Here is an 18949-nt window from a genome sequence, read left to right on the forward strand (position 1 = left end):
GACCCTATAGTGATCCTTTAATATCATATGGCCCCGAATTAGAGCCATTTTAGAAGGAAGAAAATTTGGGGAGAGTTATTTGAAGATACTTGGTATATCAACTTTATGAGAATGTCACCACCAAATTGTCAGTAGTGAATAATCCTAATGGAGATCTAGTAAATTCAAATTTTATCTAAGTTGGAGTCATACTGTGCCATGCTATCAAGACTTGCAGTTTAGTGAACAGACCCCACAGCTATTTAGAGCTATTTCTATGCAAAAAAAAAAAATCCCTCTGCTCCTTGCACGTTAATTGGTCTAATTAGATGGTAGGAAGGAGAGAAATAAGATGTGTCATCGGATTAGCATCTTAGCATCTGCTGTTACCTTCCATTGCATGGGGATTTGTTACGCTGCCCTCAAAGTTACCAGCTACTGCAGCCTCTCAAAATAAAACTCAACTACAAGAAAAAAAAGCAAAATGTTTCTGTCTTCAGTGATGAATTTCGAATGGAACCTTCCCCCGTCAATCCTCTTGTCTTTAGTTCACATTTGCCTCACAGGTAAGTGAAATGAAATTTCTTTCTGTCTAAGGCAGAGCTAGGGAAACAGTCAGAATGAAAGAGCTAATCCGTCTTTAGCGTTCTCAACTCTAAGAGACATAGTTAACCCTTCTGGATAGTAAAGCGAAAGCACAGGGGAAACTGGTTTTGACTTTGAGGTCTGGACTAGGTGTATAAATAATTATCCTATGACTTTTTCCCGGTATTAAAATAATTATATACAGCTTTAGTTAGTTTTCATGTTTGTTAGCACTTTGAATTGATGGTATATCATAACAATTGTTTGGACCATTACTTATGTTTTTCGCTTCATGTCGAATATTACCAACACATACTGTATATCACTTTGCTTTAATGTTATCATTTATTGTAATACCCTTGCAATTTCAGCTGTTAATTAAAATGAACAACGCAGAATGTAGTTCCCTCACTCTTAATTGCATTAATAAAAACAATTCTCCTTCTATGAGAGTTAGAAGTTCCCTCTGGCTTGCCAGATCCACCATGGTTTTGGACACATACTTGATTCGCAATATGTAAAACGTAGTGCTCTGTAGTATGTAGAATTCATACGCTGCAGATTGGAAAGTAAAGGATTATTAAATCCGGGAATCCTGCAACATATACATTCTATATACTGCGGGTCAGCTCTTTTTGCAAGATGTTAATCAACAAGATTAAATTACGTTATTTTAGGAAAATATGGTGGCTGTGCCAAAACGATGTGCCAAACCTCTGTGTCTGAGAAGTGCAAACACTATACAGTTTGTCACTCTACAATTGATTTAGTTACTATAATGGTTTAATATTTAGCAACACATATATAAAAAAAATGTAATATTGTCATATGATGCAATGAAATTTATACTTGTATATCCTGTAGTAAAAAGAGCTAGTAAAATGTTCTGCTATATCCACTTCCTAAAGAGTTATTGACCACTGTGTATTTTTGAGAAATTAATGTCTTCTCAAGGGCTTCGAATATTTAAAGATGTTTTTAAATATTCCTATTTCTTCCAGTCTACAGACTTTTGGGTTTATTCAGTAAATTCCAAATTTCATCTATGGTCATAGCATGTTCACATTTTGCTAATTACGTTCGATTCAAATCTTAGTGAATAACTCTAAGCTAGGGACAGCTTATTGTAGGCAAGTGAATCAAATACGTGCAGCTCAAAAAGGGATTGAGACTGGGGTGAATCTAGTTACAATGTAGCTGCTCATCCCTCGACATTTGTTTTCAATACAGAAGGTAGAACGAATTGACTTACTAGAAATTAAAGTTATATTCTGATTTATTGATTTGTGTTTTGAGTGAGGTATGAGAAGGGAATGAAACTTTACCTTTTGTTGAGTGAATTTAATGTGGTTGTTTGGAAGAAATTAGTTCGGGGGGTTTTGTGGCTACTGGGGTACATAAATGGCTCTTGAAAGAACTTAATAATTAATGGACGAGGGACTCTGGCTGTTAAGGTGTAGAAAGGTGGCTATTAGTGGAAGGAAGATGGGTTTTGTGGAAATTATGTTTTCAATGGCTCTCAGAGGAGGGTATGTGGGTATTTGGCGGACAGTATTAAATATGGAAGACCAGGAACATGTTTTTTGTGTGTGTTGACTAGGCTGTAGGAGGAACAGAATATGGCTGTGGAAGTGAGTGAGAAAACGTGGCTGAGAGAGGGGATATAACAATGACAATTTATAGAGGGTTCAAGAGACACAAGAAAATATGAAATACATGGGAGTTGTACAAATCTAAAGCAGTAATATAATAACCTTATGTACAGGGTTATTCATTAAATTGAGAATTCAAGGTACACTTCAAAGTTAAGGTCAAAAAAGCATATGCTTCCAGTTTGGCTAGTTCTGGCTTTAAATTTGAAATTCACCTTGAATTCACTTTTGAATTTTCACTTTGGTAAAAATCCTGATAGTTCTTTTTAGACTGGTACTAAATCCGAAATGTGAATTAACTTTGTTCCATTGCGAGGTTTGTTTACTAAACCAGTTATTTTAGCATCAGTATTGCCAGGGGTATTAATAAATGACAAAAAGACCACGGGTTTAAGTTCAAGGTAAATTATATGGCTCCTTCTACATATATTTATGTAAGCCCTATACAAAGCCATAAACCCTAACATACTTTGTAAATCACATTGTGACACCAGATCTATGAATACATTGAGAGAATTAAAAATATATATATATTTATAAACTCCACACCTGCTGTAGTAAAGATTTACTCCAAGCACCATGACCATTTCAGTGATTTTAAGTTGTCATGGTGCCTGGAGTCTTTATGTGCAGCTTTTCGATGCGAAATGCTGTACATGAGTTTATCCCCTACATCACTGAAGGCATAACTCCACCTCTGACATCATCGAGTGGTGTCATCAACCAGCCTGGAACATGAGTTCTGAGCTGACTAATGTTAATTCTGTGCATTTGCATTAATTGGCTAAGAGTAGTCAGCTGATGTCTTCAGCCAATGAATGAGTGAAAAGATGCAGTTCTGCAGAAGCCAGATATTGCAAACCTGCCAACATTAGCGACCCGACACCGGGCAGGACCAAGTAATAGGGAATAGAGTTGTAAAATGGTTTACCACATTACTGGGAACAACCCAAGGTATTCCTGCCATCATACACACTACATCAGGCTGTAACTCTGCACCCCATGGGAGGATTCGTTTAACCTTGCACCCCAATGGCTTAAAACTCACACCAATAACCCCTCCCCTTGCCGTCCTATTAACTCCAAATATGGTGCATTACAGTGACAATATCACAGGTTATGTAACTGGATGTGTTATTTCTCTCTCCTGATTACCGGGGACAAAAGACTAATAATGAAAAGGTGACAAAATCAGACTTGGTATTTTTTCGGACACCACTTTGGGCTTTAGCCCATCTAGCAATGCCCCCTAACTGCATTGCTTTTGTAGAACTAAGCTTTACCTTTATGTGTGACAGAATAAACTGGACTTGTTCAGAATAATTCCACCAGTTCTTTAGGCAGTTGGCAATATCAGCACCTAACCTAATGATGCAAAAGTGAATGTAAACATTGTATTATGTTTTTTATGTGCATTTACTAATTTTCTGTATTTTTACTTTTCCAGCACAAACCAATTATGCTCCTTACTTTTTTGATAATGGGTCAGGAAGTACCAATGGAAATATGGCCCTCCTGAGTTTGTCTGAGGATACGGCAGTAGGTCGGTATACATTTGAAATATCTAGTACTATCTAATGCAGAATCACTCAGTCTTGAATGAGTTAAACCGGCTCACCAAGTTTGGGAAGTGAATTTGTCACATATTCCTTGGTGTTAAATTCATGAATCTACTGCTCATTAATATGCACAGAATTAATTAATATGTATGCAATTATTCACAAGGCCAAAGCTGTGACTTTTCTAAATAGGCTACTGCAATTGCGAACGTTTGTCTAAAATAAAAGCTTGTACTTAATATTATTGCATTTCGACATACAGTATTCTTATTTGTGGAGGTTAGTTGGCCAACTGCATTGAAAAATATTAAATGCTTTGCAACGTTCCATCATACAGAGCAGCACTAGGTTAAGAGCCTGATGGGATTGATGCCTATTATGGTGGGTTTTAATACCGAATCATAATCGTAGAAACCAATGAAACAGCCATAACTCCCAAGTGTCTTGGATCTGTCATTTGGGGGCATGTGTCCTGCTAATTTGAATTATTTGTTGGTACCCTGCTTTTCAGGGAAACCCGAGAAAATCCCATGCCTTTCAAATTTGTCTCCATGAAACTTGTATGCAAAGGGGATTGGCTGTTATGTGGGGGTGTGGTGTCATGTTAGTGATGTATTGAGGGCATCACTGTCATAAAAGATGTGTTAGGTCAGTGCACTTGCATGACTTGCTTATACATTAAGTTGACAAACAGTTAGTTGCCAATAACTGACCATGTGTATAGTCATTTGGGTGCAGAGCATACACGGTCAGTCTGCATTACTGCACATTCTCTTTATAAACATACATTCCCTTCTTACTTCTGTTTACAATCACTGCCATTTGTGGCTATGTTTCATCTTTTATGCCTTATCATCTATTTGTATTTGTTGCTTTTTTTAATTAAATTTTTTTCTGTGATTAACAAAACATTAATTGTGTTAAAAACAACAATCTGAGCACGTGGAGCACATCTGATTAATGGTAGAACATAGACATGGCCTTGTTAACAGACATTTTTTGGGTCCCATCCAGCGCTAGGGTAGCTAAAATATAGCTCCCCATCTGTTATACAATTATTTGCCAGCTGGAGATTTAAAAATTTCCCCAATATTGGGGGATACCCCTGCAGGATTGTATCAGTATTGTATTTGTGTGTTTGAATGTAAGCATGCTTCTGTGCGGAGTTTTGTATGTGTGAACATAGCAGTGTTTGCGTGTAGTGTTGGCATTTTAATGCATATAATGTATGTAATGATGGCATTTGAACATAGGGGTGTACTTGTTGTAGGTTTTTTTTGAGGTGTAGTGTTGGCATTTGAATGGTGAGATGCAACACACACACATGCAAACATACTAACACAGATACACATTAACACACAGATATACATATACACTGAACACACACACAGTAACACACACTGACACACGTGTGTGTGTGTGTATATGTGTGTGTGTATATATGTAGTGCACTGCAGCCCTGCGTACACAACCACTCACAGAAATAAAAGTGTAATTATAAATAAAATGAAGCTTATATTTATTGGTACCTTAAACAAATGCAATACATACATACAATACAAACACACAGACTGCTGAATACACACGCATGCAGACTGCTGAATACACACGCACGCAGATTGTTGAATACCCACACAGAGTTTGCTGAATACATTCACAGACTGCTAAATACACACAGGGGTGCAGTGTGTTTGTGAGGGGTACTTTGTGTGTGGGGGTGCTGCATGTGAAGGTTGCAGTGTGGGCGTGTAAGGGGTGCAATGTGTGGAGGGGGGTGATCAGGCAGAAAATTATGTTTTAGTATTTTTATTTAAAAATAATAAAGCTTTATGCCCTCCTCCACTTCTTACCTTTTGCCATGGTGGGGAGATACTGCCAGCCCTGGTGGTCCAGTGGTGAGTAGTGATCTATAGCCTGCAGCTCCTCTGGCGGCAATCTGATTTTTATCCTCTCCCCCTATGCACTGAATGCTGAAGGGACCAGGGAAGCTGTAGATTCCTCCCTTAAGTATGTTGGTCAGAGCGTTGCCACTCGTTAACATAGCAACACTCCGATCAGCATACTCGTGAGAGGAACCTGCAGCCTCCCTGATCCCTTCCTCCCTCCCTCTTACTAACAAAGGTCCTTTGGGCCGATGAGGGAGATCGCTGATCTCTCCACCGGCCCGCGAGTGCCCACCACAAGTGAGCAGGGCCGACTCTCCATGGGCCGGCAGGGGAGATCAAAGGATCTCCTCTGTTGGCCTGTGCCCATGGGCATTGTGGTGGGTCCCCTAGTCTTGTGGGGCTACCGGGCAACTGCCCAGCATGCCCATGTGGAAATATGGCCCTGATCCTGTTTCCATACCATGTGGGAGCAGAAGGGTGTATTCCTTGTGTCCACTGGCTTCAGGAACTGTTGGCTGAGGCTGACCCAGACTCTCACTTTGCCTCCTCCTTTTCTTCCCCATGCAAATCTGATCTGTTCACATTTTCTCACAGGACTGTGGACAAAATACTGATCTGACAGGGTCCCTGTCGAGCTGTTAAAAGGCCCCTCATCACATATGCCCCGTGGGGGCTATTTGGGTGGGCCACGTGATGGGCCTCCCAGCTTGCTTGCCTGAAGTTGAGCCACTGGGTCTGATTGCAAATGAAACCATTTTTTTCATGCAGGCTGTGAGATTCACAGGCAATGAAGGTGTGACTAGGGCTGCATAAACAGAAAGGGTGATTTTACTCCTAAATGGCAGTGAATTGAGCAGTGAGACTGCAGGGGCATGGACTACACACACAAGCTGCTTTTAGTGCATAGTGAATCCCTTTAAAAAAGTAATACTCATATTTATAGAGCAGTAAGGAAATTTTCAGTTTGCATTCTTTAAGCGTACATATAACCTGTGTCCATCTCTTGACCCAATCTTTCTGTGGCCAATTTTATTTTTTGTAATTCTATTATTGTCGTGGAACAAAATTGACATCATAAGGGTGAAACATTTGCACGAGTGATATCTATCAATAAAGCACAAGCATTCAATAAGTATGTGGAAGCTGTGAAGTGTATGCAGAAAAGTGAAGTAAATATAGTGCAGTGCACTGGTGCTCAGGAATGATACATAAGAGAAATAATCATGTTGAGCTGGGCATTTTATGACCTGGCTCTAGAGCCATTAATATAATCAAGCAAATAGAAAAGCTTGTTGTAAAGTGATGGTGAATACCAGACAGTAGTCCAAATAAAGGTAAGCAAAGGTGTAACAACCTGTTAGTGAGTGATAGCAGTAGCGCAGTCGTCACCTCAAACCTGGACATCACTTAATCTAGTCTAAGGACAGAGCAGGTTCCCTCGGACATGAGGTCTCAGTGCTTTTGACTGTACTAACACAGCCACTAGTATGTGGGTACCCAAGAGGGTAGACTAAGGGCCAGCTGCATTGCAGTTATACAAAAAAATAATAATTGCGAAATGAAATCTAAAACAAACATCTATGTAAAATGTAAAGCAAAACATTCTCTATAGAAATAGTACAGCTATAGCACACCACATAGGGAGCAATATCCACATCAGCAATGCCACAGGGAGACAGTTCTGTTGGCTCAATTGGCAGAGCTTGCAGTAGAGGTAGATTAGTTGGCTCATACAGGGTGATATTATCCCCATTCCATTTATGCCTTTGCTCTCTGGTCTGCAGAGGGGTATCTTATGAAGGAACAACTAGTAAGGCAGGAAGTTCTGGCCGTCTGCACGGGAGTAAAGTTTGTGGACTCTCCCATCCTTTGTAACCTGGAGGGAGCATGGCACTCCCCAATGATAGGAGATATATTTGTCCCTTAAGAAGATGGTTACAGAGCGTAGTGACTGTCTCCAATGCATTGTGGGCCTAGACAGGTCATAGTAAAATGCCAGAGAGAGTTGCTCAAAGGCGAGAGTAGGTGAGTTTATGACTGCTGCCATGATTTCCATCTTGTGCAGATGCATGACAAATTGTAAAATTAGATCTCTGGAGGCCTGGTTGGATGTCCAGACTTGTTTGCAGATCCTGTAAAAGTTATTGAAGAGATGGCTTTTAGCTTGCTTGTAAGGTAACAGGTGATGGAAAAGGTGTCTCAAGAAATGCAGTAGCTCCGTTGCATCCACCATATCGGGGATGCCCCTGATTTTGGTATTCTTGCTGCGGCTATGATCCTCTTGTACTACAAGTCATATCTGCTTCAGTCATCATCATCCGCCCCCTCCTCTTTTATATTTTATGAGGGTGAAAGCTCTCTACTCCTCTTTCTCACTAATCACATGCTTTGACATGCACCATCCCTTCCTTCTTAGTTGCCGGCAGAGGGACCCCACCCCTTGGCCAATTAGTATTCAGAGGTTTGTGGGATGTTGGCCCAAGTCAAATGTATCACTACTCACAGAAGGTTGGCAACAATAAATACAAAAGGAACCTTCAAATATATTGAGGGAATTAATAACATTGATCCTAAATGCATTTATCGCAGAAAGAGGGACAATGTGTTGGGAGTTAACACATTCAACTTCTTTCCAGGAATGTTGATAGATCCATGGAATAGGCTTTGGGGGAGGTCCACATCTTTACTATTGAAGTCCATGGTGAAATGATCTACGGTTGCAGACACAAACTACATGATTACCACTGTTTTTTTTTTTATTAATAAATACACTGTTAATAGTTAGCAAAATGTTGTTAACCCAAAATGATCTTTTGGTTTTAAAATTAGAGAATTTTTGACAGAACATGAGGCACATCTATCCCATTGGAGGGCTAGATTGCACTTCATTTTAAAAGCCATTGTTCAGGTTTGCTAGTTAGAATAATTTAAGGAATACTCCAAGCAAAATAATATCTACAGTCCACTGTAGTGATTAAGGCACTGGGAGCACCTTGGCACTCTCCCAACCATTCCAACCATTTAGGAATGCATTGATCATTTACTTGGGGATCGCTGAGTGTCTGCTGCTTTTCCCTCCCTTGTGCTTGTAGCTCCTGTATAAAGCTTCCACTAGCTGCACTGAGCTAATCCACTAATCCTAGCTGTGCAGCCAATAAGAGCAGACTTGCTTGGCCAGGGTTAGCTCCATGCAGGAACTTCCAGCTACAGGGGAGTGCAGCACCTGGCAGACCGAAGGTAAGTTGTCAGCACATTCTACATACACTGAGAGAGCACTCCTGGATTACTCCTGGCACCAGAACATTACAAAAAATAAAGGTACTCAGCAAAAAACTAGGTGGTATATTCAGCCATCAAGTGAAAGGACCTGTCCGGATCCTATCCTGACAACCTAAGTTATGTATCTTTTATTCTGTTTCTTTACAACAATTACAGTTTTCCACTACTAGTGGCCTCCCTAACCACTAGGACTGATCTTCCTTCTCTCTACCTCACCTGCCTCGACTGATTACTTATCCTACAAAAGGCTACACCCTGCTCTATACAGAGCCTTTACATTGAAGTTGATGGTCTACCTGAAAGACGTCTGTTTCTGGCTCCTATAATCTTACCTACTTTATTACCAGCCTATTGAATACCAACCAGATCTACACTACTAATCTATCTTAACTTTCCAAGCTGCTTGATACCAACCTGATCTACGCTAATAATGTACTTTACCTTACCAAGCTGCTTTATGCCTACCTGATCTACGTTATCAACATTTGTTACCAACCTGCTTCATACCATACAGAACTATGCTACCAACCTGCATTATACCAACCTGAACTACGCTACTAACCAGTATTGCAAAGACTAATTTACCTGCATTATCAGTGCTCCTTCCAAACAAGGGGCTGATTCTCTATACGTCTATATTACTTGCATTTCTGAAACCTTACCGTTCTGTTTTACTTGTCTCTCTAAATAACCTTGTATGTACGTAGTGGGGAATCGCGATGCACCATAATCCATTATCCAAAATAATGACAGACAACGAAGTATGGATGAAACAGGCCACATCATTTATTATAACATATGACAAATACTGTATGACACATCCATAATTTATTTAATAAATGTCTCTGTTCTGTAACCAAAATGTTAAACATAAATAACCATAAATTAACATATATATGCATATAACTTAACACATAGTGTCATACAGTGAACTCAACCGTCCTTGCCAATAAACTGACCATGCGCCTATGTGCGACTTCCTCTAACCTCCCCCTCGTCATAAAAATAATTTCCTTCCAATGCCTGCCATCAGCCGACCTTATCCACGCTAGATGGGCACGACACCCCAGGTGACCAAAGGTTAACCCTTTGAAGAAGGGGGGGTTGAGACTTTAAAAACTTGTTCATCTCATTCCATATACTTAAACATAACCACTCAAACTCAATTGGCAAGGACATACCCCCGGCTAGCTGTGACTAAATATACTAATAGGGTGGGCGGGAGGGAAGCTGTTTGCTGGCCCGAATCCCAAGTGGCACTGAGGACCTCCCCCACACTAACTTACACAGAACATAATCCCACCCACACATTCTTACCCAGAACATAATCCCACCCACATATTCTTTCCCAACCAATCCCATGCATCTATCCCCACACTCATACATGTGCCCTTGTCCGCTTAGCTGCGCTATCTCCCCAGTGCCTATACTTTCATCGATAGGTTTTCTTACTATCCAATTTTGTCTTGTTAATAACCTGGCTGGATCTTATTGCCTAGACTCTCCATTTCTGTTAATTATCCTTCTACCTATTGCCTATAATTTTGTTTATAGGTTCACCTTCTACCATTGCCTATAATTTCGTTTATAGGTTCTCCTATTTTTCCTTCTGCCTATAATAATAATTATAGAATTTCCTGCTACTTTACTATGTCTAAACCTGCCAATAAAGAACCAAATGTTAACCTTGGCCAAAGTCTCTTATCTGACCCGCTTAAGACCATGACAGGACCTTTATTTTTGTTTGCTTATTACTGTGAATCCTTGTGAAAAGGGACCCCACCTTCTAGCATGACACCAAAATGTTGAATTTGTTTTGTAGTGCCTGCCACACACTATACATGTTGACCAGACCCATTACATCAGTATGCAAGTGAACTCTTTCCCTGGAGATGTTCAGATACTTTAAACAAATATAAGCCTCATTGTCCCCCCAAACATGCCTAATTTATATCTAACATGATTTCTAATGTCATCCTTTTGGCTTTGCTTAGGGCCATCAGCCCATGTATTTCCTAAGAGACAGGCATGTCTTATATGGCTATAAATAGGTAACAGCATCTATTAGTAGTGTCTTTATAGTGTTTTTATTTTCCAAATACATGTATCTATAGGCTTATGGAGTTGAGCTAGACTTGGTGTCTCATTGAATCAGGAGCTCAGTACATTAAGTAAAGTGTGTGAATTGAGGATGGTAATCCATCATCTAATACCCCCTCATCTTCAAATATCACCAGCTGTTGCAAGGCTAGTCTAACATATGTAGATTTATTTACTAAAATAAGAATGGTTAGAAATCAAATTGTGACCCATGTTCAGGTGTTTATTATAATTAATATTTTAATTTATTTTTAATGACATAGTACTGTTTTTTTTTTAACTGGAAATATGATTCTGTTTAGGTAACGAAGCTTCAGTTGGTTTGTGAGGGTACCTATGATAATCACTTATAAACAAACCTTGGCTATTTTAGCCTACATTTTGCGATGTGAGTTTGACTTAACTATTCACAGTTTAGTGAATAAATGTGAATGTATTTTCTTTGCCAGTATCTTATCATACCACATATTCCAAGCCTCTGTGTTTTTCGGCCTATCCATCTAGGTAAAAGTAATGGGAATAAAATAGGTTTATGGCTTCTTTGTTGAAAGATGGCTATTTCAGTCAAGCAGAAATGTATAGGGGCTACTAGTGTTTTCTCTGTTCATATATTTTTGACAGGGTGGCATAAAGGTAGTACTTTACGATATCTGACACATACAGCGATACTCAACAAAGGCACATTTATCATTTGTTAGTCTTCCAATGTGTCCATATGTATGGATGTTATAATTAGCCTACTTAATGGACCTCATTTTAATGACCACTGAAAGGCTGAACTAACCCAGCTGTGAATTTATGAGCAGTGGCGGAACTACCGCCGGTGCAGCCGGTGTGACTGCAGTGGGGCAGAGAGCAATAGGGGACCAAGTATAGGACCAGGAGTTCCACCTCTGATTTAAGCTGATTGCTGCTGGCAATGGGTATTTTCCGCTGGCCTAATGGGCACTCTGGATGGTGCTGCTGCAGTACACAGAAGAGGGTGGTCGATCGGGGGCCCCTACCACCTTCTTTCTCACAGAGAAAGAAGAAGGGGTAGGGCCAACCGACAGGGCCACAGTGATGCCTGAAGAATGTTTCAATCTTTCAAGTTCCACTAGCCCATCGCCAAGCCCCAGCAAATTGTGCACCACTGTCTGCAACCCACACACAGCTCTTTTTAAGGCTGAACCATTAGGCTCCAGTGACCAGAGAAAGGAGGAGGAGCCAGAGCTTGGAGTAGAGGTGGGGTAGTAATTGGAATCAGTGTGTGAGTGTGTCTGTGTACCTGTCTGTGTGCCAGTGTGTGTATTTGTCTGTGCATCAATGCGTGATGGGAAAATGGTAGAGCCCCAGCTAAGAATGCTTTGTAGGAGTTGTACGACAGATGGGGATCTACAATTTTGCCATCCATGAGCAAAAAAGTAAACCTCTTGCACCAGGGCCCTCTGTGCATTCCACCACTGACTGAGATTAATGCTGTTACAAGGATCAATTATGGTAATGAATTTATGAATATTTGTGGATCTTACTTTCTCACTCTAGGCATGACATTTGCCATTTTGAGTAATATTTCAATATTTCTAGATTCATATATGTTTTAATCAAGAAATGAGACATTCTTGATAGATTGTATACTTTTTATATATGTTGTATGATTTGTAACAAAAATGTATTACAATTCTAATAATAAAAGTAATAATAATACTAGCTATGACTCAGATGTACATCTAGAGCCAATGTTATAAATCACTTGCTTCCTATCTAATCAGCATGAAAGTTGTGCATGGTGTTTCCAAATCTTTTTAAAGTGTTAAGGGATGTATAATTAACTCTCCTCCTAATTAACACCTTCACAAGGTTGAAGGAAATGTTTGGGGCTGACTCGTTAATCTGTGTGCATGCATCATAAACAAGGAAAAAAATAAAACTAATTTTACCCTAATGAAGGTTTAAATATTTTGCATATATGAAGGAATAGTGTTTTTTTTTTTTTCTGGACCTTTAGCATCATAACCCAAGGGGTCCATTGCTAAGGGTAACTGCAGAAATGCAGGATGAACTCTGAACCAAGATGCCTGTTTGTGATAATTTGGATGTCAAGCAAGGAATCCTGGGATAGTTTTGAAAATATGATTTTTCTGAGTTTCTGTACATCACAAAGTTCAAAGTCAAAGTTAGTATATGCAGGTGATGTGCAACAGTAATTATGTTTCTTCTATTTTTAATATTATGATATCAAACAGTTATGAGTATTCTGCTAAAGAGAAATTGTTGAATTGTATACATAAGTTGAATATAAGGGTCTATTCTGTTGTGGTGAATTGGTGATCTGGTTTGTGTTGGAGAAGACTACAGTATTGCATACCACCTTACACTGGGCGGTATGAGGTTTAGAAGCTTGTGGACAGGACCTGGGGGCATAGTGTCAGGATTACTGATTGATCCAGCACTTGGAATTGTATCACACCTAGGACTAAAGGGTAACGTGTTACCGGGCCGGATTTAACATACCAAAGAATAAAAGGATACTTGCCAAGGTCAGGGACACAGAATGGGATGCAACGATAAGGGAAAGCCAAAAGTCAGGGATACCAGAATACAGGGAAGTCAAACGAAGCCAAAGTCAATAACCAGAAATAAACGCTCAGGAACACTCTCGGGCAACCACTAAGGGAAACCACAACAGGGCCATAAGAAAATCTGCCTTTGGGGCTATAATTTGTCATGGATCCGCAGCGTCCAGCGTCCATCAACATGTTGCAGGAGTCAGTTATACAGACGCACGGCCGCTGAGCGCAAATACTGCAAGGTGAGGAGGAATATGTTACACATAGCTAGTGCCGAAGCCTGTGTCACTGGAAACACCCACTGAAGGGGAGTGTCAGCATTGTGCCAATCACGCAAGGCTGACAGACTTCCTGCAGGCTGGCCCCTATTGTATAAGAGATAATGTCTGCGTTGTCCTAGTGTCCGTAGGATAGCACAAGGGAATTAAATAATGGCCAGTTGGACAGTTCACTGGTGCAGCACAGCAGGGTCCTGTAATGCCATTAAATTGAGACTCCTTAAAAAAGAACTGTCCTGCTGAGACTGGAATATTTGATTACTTAAAGAGGAACTGTCACTTCAAGTGAAGATAAATTTCCTTCACGCCATAAATGCCATTTCAGCATTTTCCAGGGTTAATAAAACCGTAGATTAAAGTAAATTAAATAAAACAAATAATCTATTAAGAATTTTTAAAAATAGCACAACCTAAGCTAATGTTTAGTTAGCTATTATGTTGTGCTAAAATTGGGAAAGTGCCAATTTCTCTTTAAAGGAATACTACAAACATTATAATCACCACAGCATGGCTACATGATCGAAAGTGTCAACTGCATTCTTTTAGTCAATAAACGTGGCTCTGCACTGGTGGGATTATCTCCGTTCAGGAGCTTCCTGCTGCTAACCCCAAGTAAATTGTCAAAATGTTCTTAAACAGTTTCAAAACCAATAATGTAAGTATGTATAAAAACAAACAAACAATAGAGGGCACTAAGTGTCTAGGCAAAAAACGAGATGTGACAAATATAACAATAAAATCAATGTATAAATGTCAGAGTTTATTGGACAAAGGACAAATTTTGATAAAATTAATAGATAGACAGTACTATTAAAAGACCAGGATATATAATCCTTCACCAACCACTGGGGTTTTTTTTTTTTTTCATACTTACAATATTTGTTTAGATATTGTTAATATAGGCTTTTTTGGAGTATGCCTCTTGAGCGGCAGCTTTTTAACTTGGCATCCTGCACACCTGGATCTACTTATATTGTGTGTTCTTAAACAGTGTGACTACTTATTCTGGTAGAGCACCGGGACATGCCTACCACCATAACCCTTAGAGAATGCTGTAGTGGTTATGGAGCTTGTAGTGTTCTTCTAACTGTGCCATATAATTAAAATTCTTTGGAATTCAAGAGTATGACTCATATTGGGAGACAGATTATTAGCAACATTTTTGTTTTAACGCAATGTATTTTTTTTTTCTCTTTCTTGAAGGCTCTTATATCTATACATTAAATGGCAGTGACCCAGAAGGCTATCCAGTAACATATGGCCTGACCTTTGAACCAGGAACAAAACGTTATTTTGCTGTGGATCCTCTTCATGGAAATATCACATTAATTGAGGAACTCGACAGAGAGGTAATCATGCATTTTACTAATGATTATATTGTGAATTGTTTACAGTTATTTAAAAAAGAAATTTAAACGAACACTACAGTTTCAGGAATACAAACATGTATGACACTATAGTTCTAAATACACAGTTTAGGTCTCCAGTCCCCTTGCCCCCTTTAAAAAGCCGTAAATCTCACCTTATTTCCAACGCGGCACCAGCCTCATTGCAGTAGGCTCCACCCAGCTCTATCTCTTTGGCTAAGAGCATAAAATTTGACGATCTCAGCCAATCCATTGCTTTACCATAAGAAAAGCTATTGTACATGCATGGCAAAAAGCAGCACTGTGAAAATCAGGATCTCCTTGTGGCTAGCTCCACCCCCACTCTGCCTCCATGGCTGAGATCATCAAAATTGATGATCTCAGCCAATCCAATCAGTGCCTCCCTGCAGTCCCTAAATACACTGAATGCCAGTGCTGCACATTGTCAACACCGTGTTGGTCTTCTTGCAGCTCTGCTCGTGGCTGGCTCTGCCCCCACTCATCCTCCTTGACTGAGATCATCAAAATTGATGATCTTGGCCAATCCAATGCTTTCCTATAGGAAAGAATTGAGAGGCTATTGCGCATGCACAGCAAAATGCCGCTCTGCACAACCAGCATCATCTCATAGAGATGCCGTAAATCAATGCAGCTCTATGAGGAACATTCAGCGCCTCCATGCAGAGCATGGAGCAGCTGAACATCGCAGCACTGACCCAGGAAGCACCTCTAGTGGCTGTCTGCATTGCTACCACTAGAGGTGTTACTAAGCAGTAATGTCTGTTACTAGGCAGTAATGTTTCTCTGAAAAGGCAGTGTTTACATTTAAATGCCTGCAGGGACATACTATACACACCAGAACAACTAAATTAAGCTGTAGTTCTGGTGACTATAGTGTATCTTTAAAAAAAATTGGGCCAGGTTTATAGATCTAGTGTAACAGACATCAGTAGAAGTATAGCAGGCACGAAAGTGATACACTGATGCTAAAATGATAAAAAGCAAACCTATATTATAGCCTTCTTTATGTTTTATAATTAATTTTTGTTTTGAATTACAGAAACAGGATGAAATTGATGCACTTGTTAGCATATCAGATGGCCTAAACAAGGTAAGTCTGAAATACATTATTGGAGTTTACTCACGAAAGACCAAATTGTAGTGGATTGAAACATTAAAGTGACACTCCACTGCCCAAATGCAAAATAAATAAAATAATTTAATAGATATACATGCTTTTCATTGGAGGCATATCTAAAAATAGCTTTTGCAAAAGCTGCAGACCTCTTGTCTACAGCCTTTGCAAACCCTCCTGTTTGACCCAAACTCAGGATTTCTGGTTACTTAATCACAATCATCCCAATGCAGCTCAAATAGAATTCTTTGCATGGCAGGTGCTCTGGGCAATTGCTGCCTCTTGAGTTTAGTTCAACTAAGCTAAACAACCAGAAACTAGCAGGAACAGTATCAAAAACACAAAAAAATGAAATAATCTGTGTTTACACAAAATAATAATAATAAAACTTAAAGGACCACTCTAGGCACCCAGACCACTTCAGCTTAATGAAGTGGTCTGGGTGCCAGGTACCTCTAGGATTAACCCTTTTTTTTATAAACATAGCAGTTTCAGAGAAACTGCTATGTTTATAATGAGGGTTAATCCAGCCTCCAAATCCTCTAGTGGCTGTCTCATTGACAGCCGCTAGAGGCGCTTGCGTGCTTCTCACTGTGAAAATCACAGTGAGAGCACGCAAGCGTCCATAGGAAAGCATTGTAAATGCTTTCCTATGCGACCGGCTGAATGCGAGCGCGGCTCCTGCCGCGCATGCGCATTCAGCCGATGACGTCGCGATCAAGATGGAGAGGAGGAGGAAAGCTCCCCGCCCGGCGCTGGAAAAAGAGGTAAGTTTAACCCCTTCCTCTCTCCAGAGCCCGGCGGGAGGGGGTCCCTGAGGGTGGGGGCACCCTCAGGGTACTCTAGTGCCAGGAAAACGAGTATGTTTTCCTGGCACTAGAGTGGTCCTTTTTCCTATTTGACTATTTCAGCCTAAATGTTTTACTTAACCCCTTAAGGACACATGACATGTGTGACATGTCATGATTCCCTTTTATTCCAGAAGTTTGGTCCTTAAGGGGTTAATTTTGTGATTATTTTTTGATTTCCTGACAATTCACAATTGATGAATAACTCTGTGTTGTATGGACAAAAAGTTACCTGCACATATATGATTGGTAAATGAACACTACAAACACCATAAGCACTATGGGGGGGGACCAGGGCAATTTTTGCACCGGTGCCCGGTGGTTTCTAGTTATGCCTCTGCATTTTATATAGAGAAAACAATAAAATAAGAATCAGTTACTTACGCCGTACCAAATTGTTTTGTGGTTTAAATCACAAAACCTAAAAGTGGGTTAATCGATGAAGTTTCTGATATTTTCTTTTTTTAGAATATCATTATTTCTTTATATATTATTTATTTTCTTTACAGGTCATTGAGAAAGTTCGAATATTGGTTACCGATGTCAATGATGAGAGTCCTGAATTCCTTAATACTCCATATATTGTGAATGTGCCAGAGGTAAGCTTATTTTTGCTATTTCTAAACCTAACAAAATATTTTTGTAATGATTGGCTAATATATGTGTTATTACATTTTCTCTGTAAAATACCAGTAACATCAATAAACACGTGTCCATAAAAATGTGGGAAGCCACACCATTAGACCACCCAGCTTGCCCACGTCTAATGAAGAATTTGTTACTTGCTATTGCTAAAAATGTAAGCATGATTCAGATGAACACAGACATTAAACACTAAACTAAAATGTGAATAATTTGGAATTCAAAATGATTTCAAAATTTAGACCATAACTGAAAACAGTGTTCCGCATTTTTTACAATTCAGTTCAGGACTTGTGGTCTAACGTGAAATTTACATTCAATTCTCAAAATTCACATTTTAATGTATAATCTGTTAAAGTAAGATAGAGGGAAATGTTATCAGGGCAAAACAGATGCTATTCTGGGTGCAAAGTGCTAACTGTTAAAGGGAAACTCCAGTGCCAGAAAAACGATCCGTTTTTCTGGCACTGGAGGGTCCCTCTCCCTCCCACCCACCAATCCCCTTCAGTGACTTACCTGTGACAGCGGCGATGTCCCTTGCCGCTGTCTCCGCCACCGCGACGCTCCTCCTTGTGATTGCGTCGGCCGGTGGGCGAGACTGATCTCGCCCACCGGCCGAGGAGACCTAATGCGCATGCGCGTTAATGCCGCGCATGCGCATTACGTCTCCCCATAGGAAAGCATTGAAAAATCATTTCAATGCTTTCCTATGGGGTTTTGAGCGACGCTGGAGGTCCTCACACAGCGTGAGGACGTCCAGCGACGCTCTAGCACAGGTTTCCTGTGCTAGAACCCAGGAAGTGACCTCTAGTGGCTGTCTAGTAGACAGCCACTAGAGGTGGAGTTAACCCTGCAATGTAATTATTGCAGTTTATGAAAAACTGCAATAATTACACTTGCAGGGTTAAGGGTAGTGGGAGTTGGCACCCAGACCACTCCAATGAGCAGAAGTGGTCTGGGTGCCTGGAGTGTCCCTTTAAGAAACATTCTATTGGTTTCCATAGTGATTTCTCATTAATTGGCGATTTTCTCCAGAATAGCACTGTTTTGATAATTATCCCCCATAGACACAGCAGGAAACGGGGACAAA

The 18949-nt window shown here is 40.0% G+C and overlaps 1 protein-coding gene across 1 annotated transcript in view; it reads left to right on the top strand.

The window, feature by feature from the left end:
• The first annotated feature begins 352 nt into the window (after window positions 1-352).
• Window positions 353-18949, top strand: part of CDHR1 (cadherin related family member 1) — a 166393-nt gene continuing 147796 nt past the window's right edge. Inside the window, exons 1-5 of the mRNA XM_063435215.1 lie at window positions 353-545; window positions 3664-3759; window positions 15071-15216; window positions 16295-16345; window positions 17727-17816. Coding sequence (XP_063291285.1) covers window positions 464-545; window positions 3664-3759; window positions 15071-15216; window positions 16295-16345; window positions 17727-17816 — 465 coding nt within the window. The 5' untranslated portion in view covers window positions 353-463. The remainder of the gene's footprint in view (window positions 546-3663; window positions 3760-15070; window positions 15217-16294; window positions 16346-17726; window positions 17817-18949) is intronic.

Source organism: Pelobates fuscus, chromosome 10 (genome assembly GCF_036172605.1).
Source record: "Pelobates fuscus isolate aPelFus1 chromosome 10, aPelFus1.pri, whole genome shotgun sequence".
Lineage (NCBI taxonomy): Eukaryota > Metazoa > Chordata > Amphibia > Anura > Pelobatidae > Pelobates > Pelobates fuscus.